Below are 11,041 nucleotides of genomic sequence, written 5' to 3' on the forward strand. Positions count from 1 at the left end.
CCCAATATGCTGAGCGCTTCTGAAAATCTGTCCCAAGTTGTGGGGATGCTGAGCCCTGCGGAACATTCTGACTGTGAACTTCTGTGTGCTTCTGTTTCCCCATCTGTAAAATGGGGATAATACACCTGCCTCTCAAGGGGGTTGTGCCAAAAGATTATTTGAAATCCACTATAGAAGGGCAAAGACTTACATGACAAACCTGAAAGCTTGTGCTCTAATGTAATGTTTGGCTACTGTTACTACCGTACTGTTGCTTCTTTCACATACTGTTTTGCCCCCATAAGAGCTAGTTAGGTTTGTTTGTTTGTTTTTTAATATACCTGTGATAGAAGATTTGTATCTTAGCACTTAAGACACAAATCACCTGGCGAGCATAGCAAACGCTCTGTGCTGCTACTGCACAACAAAGAATGGAAGTACTACAAGGCTGAGATGTTCAAAGATACCTAGGGGATTTGGATACCCGGTCCCATTCATTTGAATGGGAAATGAGCATCCTGATTCCTTAGGCAGCTTTGAAAAGCTCAGCCTCAGGGTTCAAGTTGTCAGTTTGTGGTATATTCTCTCAAAGCATCTGCATAATTCCCAATAAAGAACCCATCCTGCATTCCTTGCGCACCTAACTTGACTTTGGTAGTAGCTCCGAGTGAGCAAGCAATGCAGAATTGCCCTAAAATGGACACCACATGCAGTACTTATACAGATGAGTTTGTCCAGCAACTAGCACAATGGGGCCCTGGCCCATAACTGGGGCTCCTAAGTGCTACTGCAATACAAATAATAAATAACAAACAAACAAATAAATAAATAATAGTAATTCCCAGATCACTGTAAGTGAACTAACCTAATCAACTAACATTTACAGCTAAACTGGACAAGGCACTAAAAGATGCATTGTAGGGAACATTGCTGCCCTGATCCTCAAAGCTGTGGACTGGGGCAGGGGGGCGGTCATAGGATTTCTCTGCCTCTGGCTTCTATTCTTTCAGCTTTGATTTGCTAAGAAGTAGCCAACTGGCATTTTTCAGCATATTTTCATGACGTCACAATTCAGTGTTCCATCACAACAACACTGAGCAGTTATGCAAATGGCACAGTCCGCTTGCCAATCACTTGTACGAACAATAACCAGCCCTGGGAAGTAGGTAAGACTTACAGTTGTGGTTTGACAGATGGAGAAATAAAGACACAGACAGGTTAAATGATTAGCCCAAGACCACACAGGTTATGTCTATACTGCAATTAAACACGCACTGCTGGTCCATGTGGGCTGACTTGGGCTCACGGGACTTGGACTGCAGGGCTATAAAATTGCAGTGTAGACATTCGGGGTTGAGCTGGAGCCCAAGCTCTGGGACCCTCCCCCCTCGTACCTACACAATGAACACTTATTCTGCAGCTACTTGATGTCAGGATCTGATGCATAATAGGGATCTTTTCTATATAGATCTGAAACAGGTTTGTTCCTCTATCAGACACTCAGAGCTTCACTAAGCATATAAAATTTGCATGCTTCGGTTCTCAGTAAATTTATTCTTTTAACTGAATTATTCTTGTGTCAGGCATTAATTTGGCTTCTGGGTACTTCATGAAATAGGAGGTTTTTACTTGACAACCAGTAGTAAAAGTACTGGGTCAAATTCAGCACCAAAGTGGGTGCAACTCCATTGAAGGTGCTTATGCAAGAAGTGATATCATATGTGTGTGTGTGTGTGTGTGTGTGTGTGTGTGTGTGTGTGTGTGTGTGTAAGAGGGGTTAATATGGGTGTGAACGGAGCCTGTCCGTCTGTGGAATGAATCCCCATTTGTCACATGTATGTTCTCAGAAAGAGGTGGTGCTTGGAACATATGAAAACCTTGGCTGCTTCGGATAATATGTTCCCTGCTTAGAGGCTGAGGTTAGAAATCTCGGCACTTCAATTAACGCTCATGCCAAATGTAGAAATCAATAGAGTGCTTATGAAGTCCATCAGTTGGCCAGGAAACGCCAAGGCAGCAAAGAGATGGGGGCAGGCTCAGGTGGGTCGCTTTGCCATCTGTAATCTGACATGTCAGACTGCCAACTGCTTTCTAGTGCATTCCTCCTTTCACTGCTCACTTCAGGTTCTGATAATGGGCCTGACCCTGCAAGGTGCTGCGTGCCCTCGGCTCCCATTGGCTTCAGCGGGAGTTCAGAGTGCTCAGCACCTCACAGGATCGGGGCCAGTTACCAAGATCCACACCTGCCCTCAGTTGCATCTCTTCTGCCCCCTTGTAGTCAGTGGGGCTGCCTGGGAGAAGCTGAGGGCAGACAAAAGCTTTTAGGAATAGCTAAAGGGCACTATAAGTGTCTGGGGATGTTGAGAACACTGAGCTGCCTTGAAGCAGGAAGAGTGCCCAGAATCCAGCCAGATGTTCTTTGACAGGGGACGTGGATGGCAAAGAGAGCCTGACGCCCTGAATTTACAGGACTTGGGGCCCTGTCCAGCTCCCACTGAAGTCAATGAAAGTTTTGCTATTGACTTCAGTAGGAGCAGGCCCTTAGTTACACTGCAGGGTGGCTCTGTGTAGCCCTCTGGGAAGTGTTGTATCTTTCCCCTCTGCCTCCTAGGGACAAACCGGACTTGAAATGCACTGTGTATAGCAGATGGCAGGAGAGCTGTTTGCACTGGGAAGTTGTAATGGCCTTGGCCTATTTTGAAGTCTTTTATCATCTTTGCATAGCATCCCCCTGCTGCTCCGGCAGTCCATAATGGCAGCCCTGTGACTCCATGTTCTGCAAGCTCACTTCCCTCTTTCATTACCTCTGAGTGATGAGGAACGGGCCGATGGCAGCTCAGGGACTAACAGGCCAGGCCGAGCAGGCCACTCAGGCTCAAAGCTGAGTGCTGTTATAAAGCTAAAGCATATTTCAGACCCACTAAATGACTTAAATATTTTCTCAGTGATCCCCCTGTGCAGACAGCTATAGAAATTAGTTGGAGGGCTTTGCTAATGCAATTGCTGGCCTGAACCTGACAGCTGTCCAACAGCATTACAGTTCAGAGACTACTTTACACATCCACCTTTTCCTTTCAATACTATTCCTCTTTTCCAGTCATCTCTGCATTTCTCCTCTTGCTGTAGCTTTCTGATCATACAACAAAATAGACCTGATTTGCAGAATGCCACATGCAAAGAATCCCCTACACAGACACACCTATGTGTGCATTACAGGGCCCCTGCCCCAGACCATGCCACACTACCCTTGATTGCTAAATTAGTAGGGGATGTTTGCAATACTATTCTCCAGTCCTTTGCCAAGAAAGAGTGTTTTTAAATTGTCTGCATGAACCTGGACCCCAAGGACAGATTGTTTTTGTGTCCACATCCATTGGCAGGGCCTGGCATTGGCATTGCCATGAAGCCATTCCCAAAGGATTGTGCCAGCCAGTTCCTGCCCATGTGAGGGAGTGAGGTATTTATACTAATTCGGAGAAACAAAATCCCTGTAATTTAACAAACGTCTCTCTTTTTTCACACAGGCATGCACACCCACACCCACCTCTTTCTCTTTGCTGAAGCACACATAGGATTTCACAGGGGATGTATTTTCTGAGGAGTGTTAGAATCCATAGGCTCACTCCTAACCCATTAATAAATATATGAACACTCTACCTTTCTCTCACACCTTTCATCTGAGGATCTCAAAGCACTTTGCAGACAGTAATAGGTTTATCTTTAGGAGTCTCCTGTGAGACAAGGAAATATCATCATCTCCATTTTACAGATGGAGAAGCCACGGCTGGGGAGGAAGGATGATCTTGTGGTTATGGCTTGGGAAACCGAGGTTCAATTCCGAGCTGTCACAGACTCTCTGTGTGACCTTGGGTAAATCTCTTCATCTCTTTGTGGCCTCGGCTCCATTTCTGCAAAATGAGGATGGTGTGAGAACAAACCCAATAATGTCTGTGAAGGGCTCAGATACTGTGAGGACAGGGGCCATATCAATAGAAGTCACAGAGGTGAAGTTACTTGCTCAAGGTCAGAAAGCTGAAAATAGAACCCAGATCTCCTTTCCGGGTCTGTGCTTTAACCACGAGATCATGCTGCTATCTTCATATACCTACCCCCTCTGCCAGTGACTCCTAGGCACTTTACAATACACAAAACAATGACAACAACAGACACAGTTAAAACAAACAAGCCCAAAAAAATTACGACAGGACAAAACCCCTTGTTTATTCCCAGTTGGCTGACTCAGGTGGATAAGAAGAAGGAGAGGAGATTGTTCCAGTTTACAAGAAACTGGGAAGGATATTTCAATTGCAAATGTCTTCATTGTGCTGTGTGTATTTTCCCCATTGTTTCATTCTCTTAGGAATATTTTTAATAAATCCCACCATGTCTCCCAGCCTCTAATTTGCAAAGTGGTAACTTCAGGATTTCTGTGTCTTCTGGCAACATGAACAATGGCCAAGGACAATTGTATCAAAACCAAAGGCACATTTTTGAGGTCACTTCTGTCCCAGCACAAATAGGACAAGGACTCTCAGAACTACAGCCACTAACCAGTCTGGATCGGATACAGGAATTTTCACTTCTTGGAACTGGACGTCACCAATAAATGTGTACAGAATACTGGAGTGCAAGATCTTCTTGCAATCCGCATTTTGTAAATCAAGGCAGCTGTTTTGCCAAAGCCATATTACCTGCAATGTAATGAGTGAGTGTGACAGTCCTTTGTATGAGTAAATAGAATCCTTTGATTGTGTCTGGACTTGTAACGATTCTTTCAAAATGTAACTGTGTGGTGTGTGGGCCGTACATATGAGGGTCCAGAGCAAAATGACACCTACAGGCCTGTTTATGGGGTGAAAACACAGAGAAAGCTCTGCAGAGAAGGGGGGTATATCTGAGGACACATCAGCCCTTTTAAAAAAATTAGAACTAATTATGTGGTGACCTCTTCCTTTCAGAAAGCTTCTTCCTCAACATCCCAAAGAAAACAGCCACTAAAAGCACTTCAGATAAAAGGGGCCTGGTTATTATGTGGTCAAGGCACAATGTACCGCAGCAAGTAGCCAAAACAGCTAGTCTCATTCTCTTAAAGCCCATACGGCTTCCAGGAGCCGGGGTGTCTTCAGGGCTCCTTGAATAGGCTGGTAGGTGTAGAGGGGAAGGAGCTACAGTTAACAGAGCATGACATGAACAAGGTGGACCGGTTTTACCTTTTCGGTTGTGGTTCAGGCTGTTAATTGGAGAAGGCACCTTTCTTAGGGGAGATAACACTCTCCTCCGTGGCAGTGTCCTCACTAGTGAGTGTCCAAAGAATGGGTCCGACTTTCTGCACTTCTCTCATGACTGCTTCATGCCACCTGGTTATTACTCTGACCTACATTTTCAAGAGACTAGTGACTTTGGGTGCCCAGCTTGAGACACGTTAAAGGGCCCTGGTTTTCAGAAGGTAGGTGCTCAGCACGTGACTAAAAACCAGGCTCCTTTATGGGGTCACAAGTTGGGCCTCTAAAATCACTAGCCCTCAGCCCTTACTTGGCTGGGGCGGGGGAGGAGTCAGAGTCAGTGATAAATGGAAACTGTTTCCCATTCACACAGATATAGTCCTTGATCTCTAGTGCTCAGAGTAGACCACACAGCATACCTCCTGCCCACGCACACAGGATCCACACACCCCCTGCAGACTCTGGACACGGCTTCATTTTCTCCTATGTTGTTATTAAATCCTCTTTTTAGTGAGTCTACCAAGCATCCCCTCCCCTCCCCTCCAGCCCCAACCCTCTTCCCTCCACCCCCGCCCAGGACCCTCTTTCTCTGTCCAGGTTGGCAGGAGAAGGCCAGGAGTTGCTAGCTTGCCTGCGCTGTGTGTGCAAAGCAGTGAAGTTACACTTCAGTGACCTGGACCTGTCCCCAACTCCCATTACAGGACACTGAGTCACGGCACCCACAGTGTCTCTCAAATGTGTTAACGCCCAGGAGGACCCTGGAGAACCCAGCACCCACTGGAAGTTTATGAGCATCTCTCTGCCGGGAAAGGAGACCTGCTTGGGGGGAAGAGCTTTACAAAGGGCGCGGGGGCTTTGCAATTTCCAGCATGCACAGAGAAAAGCAGGAGAATCCGATGAGCCCCGCTAACCCCCCAGGCTCCCCGCCAGGTATTGTCTGCTCCTTACCTGCCTCCACGAGGAACAGGCTGGCATAGCTAAAATAAAACAACAGGGCTGCGTTGATGTAGATGAAAACGTGATCCATCCTCCAGAGCGGGTGCATCCTGCATCCCTGTGCCGACGGCTCAGGCCCCGGGCTCCACGGCAGCGCAGGGGGGACAGACCCTGCCGCACCGCTTCAGGGGGGGCAGCGGGAGCCCAGCGCCTCTTCCCGCAGACAGGGACCCGGCGCGGGCATCTCAGGACCGCGGACAGTTCCCCGGCGCTGCGGCTCCACGATCCATCGCTCCGCCCGGGGCGGGAGGGGGCTGCCTCGCTGCTCCGCCGCTCAGGGCTGGCTCCTGCCCTCCGGCTCCCGGGCCAGGGCGGCGGGGCGGCGGCCGGGCTGCGGGGAGGGAAAAGCGGAGGGGCTGAGCTCCATGGGGCTGCTACGCGCCGCGAGCCGCTGCTGCAGCGGGGGGACGTGCCCCGGCCGCCAGCTCCATTCATGGGAAAAGGCTCCCCCCCAACCCGCTCCCAGCCCCGTCAGCGCGTCATCAGCAACCTGCCCGCCCCTCCCAGCCCCCCGCCCGCCAGCCGCTGCTCGGACCCCCCGGCCAGCTCCGGGGGACCCGCTGCCCCTGCCCCGCAGCCGCCCCCCAGTCTCGGAGGCAGGAACCAGAAACACCCGGGGCAAAAGATGAAGAGCCCCCCCCCCCCCCCCGGGCTCGCAGCCCGGCCCTCCGTGGGCTCGCAGCCTGGCCCCCCTCCGGGCTCGCAGCCCGCCCCCCCCCCCGGGCTCGCAGCCACCCCCGGCTCGCAGTCCGGCCCCCCTCTGGGCTCGCAGCCCGGCCCGCCTCTGGGCTCGCAGCCCGTCCTCCCCAGGCTCGCAGCCCGGCCCCCCTCTGGGCTCGCAGCCCGCCCGTCCCCCGGGCTCGCAGCCCGGCCTCCCGTGGGCTCGCAGCCCGGCCCCCCGCAGGGCAATGCGATGGGAGCGAGCCGGAGGCTGCCTTGTGTAATCACAGCCCTGCACAACTCGGGGATTAACCCCAGGGCGCTGGCTGCTTCGCCAGGCTGCACCTAATTCTGGGGCTGGGGGCCCAGCGCGATGCTCCAGTCCAAGAAAGGTCAGTGTTCAGAGGGTCTGGAAAATTCTCCGGAAGGCTCCTGCTACTAACTGTGGTGTGTGGCTTAAATCAGAGGACTGGAGGGTAGCTAATGTAACAGGGTTTTTTAAAAAGCCTCCGGAGGATTCTGACAATGACAGACCAGCCTAACTTCATTACCAGGCAAATTGGTTGGAACTATAAAGAACAGAATGGCCAGACACATAGATGAACATGGTATGTTGGGGAGAAGTTCCCATGGCTTGTGTAAAGGGAAATCATACCTTACCAATCTATTAGAATTCTTTGAGGGGGTCAACAAGCATGTGGACAAGGGTGGACTTTCAGAAAGCCTTTGGCAAGGCCCCTCAGTTAATGAGATATAAAAACCAAGGTCCTAACTAAGAAGAGGGGGGTTCATCCTGGTGTCCTGGCCAAATTCAGTTTGGGGTCACTACCTTCGGTCTCCTTAAACTTTCCCCTGCAGTGTCATTCAGGTGGGATATTCATTTCCCATCTTAAACTGCTGTGCATAGTTAAGCAGATGCAGTGTTTCACCCCAGGGGTAGTTGCATTTAAGAGGTGGGTAAGGTGACCCCTGCCTATGGTTTGGAATGCAGTAAGAATGATTATGGATTTACTTCTACTATTTCCTGGTCTTTTCCCCTTTTCTGAGGACAGTTGGTGCAATCCGAATTTGTAATGAGGGAAATAATCAATTGCTGAGTCCCCTCCACCTGAATTTAGCCCAGAAAACTGTGACTCTACCAGAAATGTCTGGGCATATGAAAACTTTATGATGACTATTCTCGTCATCCCAGCAGCAAAATCCTGCAGCACAATCAAGAATAACTCCAGTCTCCAGCAAACTCTCTGTAAAGTAAACATAACCTTCCTGCAGCAGATGCCTAAAGCATGGTCCAGAGCAGGGGAGTGGAACATCTACCTGAGAACTGCAAGTGAAGATGGACCAGCTGGTCTTTCTTTCCCTCCCCTGTTGGCCAGAAGAAGTACAATTGTTTAGCCAGATCCCAGCTGGCGTGTAAGCTCGACATACTCTTCTCCTTGTGCTTTGGGGGATCGTTTGTGAGGGTACTGGGGAGATGGCTGGGTGCAGAATCAGCTATGGAGCTGAGCTGAGTAAGTCAAATGGATACCATCCCCCCACCACCACACTGGCATGACTGTGCCAGTCCTTCTCGCGGGCTTCATTTCACATATCATTTATTTCATGTACCATGGTCCTGTGGATTGGGCACCGGACTAGGAATCTTCTATTTCAAGCTCTGCCATTCACCTGCTGCGTGAACTTGGGCAAGTCACTCCCTCTCTGTGTGCCTCTGTTTCTCCTCCCACCCTTTGTCTTCTTACCTGTTCAGACAGTAAGCCCTTTGGGGCAGGGGATGTCTCTTACTCTATGTATGTACAGCACCTAGCACAATGGGGCCCCAATCTCGATTCAGGCCTCTGGGCACTACTCTAACCCAAATAACAATAATGAATTCCAAATCCATTCCTGGTGAAACTCCACAGACTCCAGCAGAGTTACACCAGAATTGCATTTGGCCTATTGCAGCACAAGTTGTTGCAATGGGATTTTCCGGCTCGCTCCTGTGCCCCCAATAGTTAGCTATAAGATGCCCTAGCCCCTAGTGACGATTGGTGCTCAGTGGTGGTGACACTTTATTATCAAGGATTAATTTAGCCAATACAATTAGCTGGGCTCTAAATTCAGAGCTTACGAGTATTAGATGTGACACTAGAATTAAATGTGCATTTAGGTTAATGAAGCTGGCAGCGTTCTGATTTATGGTAACTAGTTGAAGGGAGCAGAGGCAATTTTCCAAACTTGTATAGAGCCTGTCAGCAATATGTCACTGAACAGGCAGACCCAGCTCTTTGGCAGTTATGGTAGGTACTATAGCAACCTCAGGAGGTTGACAAAAATGAATCCTTCAGACTCTGTTAACCTCATATGCTGAGCCCAACTGAAGACAAGATTTACAGCCTGTAGCAGCAGGCATCCTAGAAAGAGGAGCAGACGTTCTGTTCATATTCATGTGGACCTGCAGGCTTTCAGACCCCCGGCGTAATGTTGTCATGCCTGTGTGGGCAAGTGGTTATAAGTGGGGTGGTCAACACATGGTCTAATGCTGCTTATGGAGTTACCCAAAGTAGCCCTCTGGCCAGATTAATTTTCAGTGCAGAGTTGCAGCTTGCAGAGACTACAGGTCCCACCATGCAATGCTCCATCTTGGGCAGAAGCCAGACTGCACTGCATGCTGGGACTTGCAGGTTCTGTGGACCACATCTCTGGACAGCTGCAGTCCGCTGCTTTCTATCTGTCTGTCTAAGGTAGGTATATATAGCACCACTCACTACAATATCTTGACACTGTTGCAAATTAAATGTGGCTCTCAGGCTCCTGGCAAGTTGTCAGTCTAGACCTCTCTGTTAGATAAAGTTCACGTTATGGGCCAGTAGCTCTTCTCAGTTACACCCGTGCAATGGAGTTCCCCAGTGACAAGCAAACTGGGCCCTAAGCAAGCAAATGTGCCATGGTCTCTGCTGCTTTCCTCCCTCTGCAGCCTTTCAGACTGGAGGTGAGAATTGCACTAGGGACGACATGTCTGGGAAAGATGCTACAAATAGCACTGTATTGCAATTCACCATATTGGATTCGTATTTGTTATTTGTAATGAAATAGCATCTAGACGCCCTGCCTGGGCACATTATGCTCGACACTGTACATGCCCTTAGTAAGTGACAGTCCCTGCTTCAAAGAGCTTACAGTCTCCAGAGAGAAAAGGGAAAGTTATCCCCTTCCTACAGATGGGAAACCAAAGCACAGAGAGATTAAGTGATTTGCACAAAGTCTCTGGCAGAGCCAGGGAACAAACCCAGATCTCCTATCCCAGGCCATCAGACCATCCTTCCTCAACTTTAAATGATTATTTCCAATGCCTACTCCAAGCTTTGAGTCTGCATTCATTCACTAGCACTGTACCCCGACAATCAGCAACACTCACACCCCCTCCTCCTTTGGGAGCTGGGTTCTGCATGGGCGAGTCTCTCTCCACCTGGAAGGTTTGTGAAGGATCATATCCCAGAAGAGCCTTTAATCTCTGCAAGGAAACGTATCTCCCTCCACACACTCCTGTCTGATTCACAGCTGTGCAGAGGTGCTCGGCTCCTTTCAGAAGCTCTGCAGCTGATTGCGTTGCAATTATGCCTTTCATCTCCTGGCTGATAACAGATTAAACTTTCAGTGCTCCAGACAAAGAGAAGGCATTAAGGAAAGCAAGGAAGGGATGGCGGAAGAGAGTGAATGAATGTAAGACATGCCTGAGGGTCAATTTCTGACTGAGTGCTACACTCAGTCTGGATGTGCTATATGTCCATTGTTACTCTTTAAGGGCCTCTGAGGGCTTCAGCCCCTACTGAAGTCAATAGGGGTTGAGGGCACTTAGCCCCTGGCAGGATCAGTCTCTAAGAGATAGATTTTTGATTACAAAGTGGTTCCCAAGGTTACCTGCTCCTTATAGATTAATTACAGTGTGACCCTGGTAGGACCACTGGCCTCTGAATTCCACCTGCTCCAATCTTTGCCCCTGCTAGAGATAAGGCACCCGACATGATCATTGATGGTACATTAAACATACGTCCCAACAAATCCATAGCTGCTTAGGAATGTCAGAATTGTCACGATGCTGTGCACCACGACTGCTGGGAACTTGATGGCGATTGCTAGGAATAGTACTCAATGCCTTCACCCTGCACTGAAAGGACAGGCACCTGCCAAACAAGCTAAAG

At 49.3% G+C, this 11,041-nt stretch overlaps 1 protein-coding gene across 1 annotated transcript in view; it reads right to left on the reverse strand.

The window, feature by feature from the left end:
* FNDC5 (fibronectin type III domain containing 5) overlaps positions 1 to 6,246 on the reverse strand; it is a 28,796-nt gene extending 22,550 nt beyond the window's left edge. Inside the window, exon 1 of the mRNA XM_065421838.1 lies at positions 6,150 to 6,246. Within this exon, the coding sequence (XP_065277910.1) occupies positions 6,150 to 6,246 (97 nt within the window). The remainder of the gene's footprint in view (positions 1 to 6,149) is intronic.
* Between the last annotated feature and the right edge of the window lie 4,795 nt (positions 6,247 to 11,041).

This window comes from Emys orbicularis, chromosome 23 (assembly GCF_028017835.1).
Source record: "Emys orbicularis isolate rEmyOrb1 chromosome 23, rEmyOrb1.hap1, whole genome shotgun sequence".
NCBI classification, from domain to species: Eukaryota; Metazoa; Chordata; order Testudines; family Emydidae; genus Emys; species Emys orbicularis.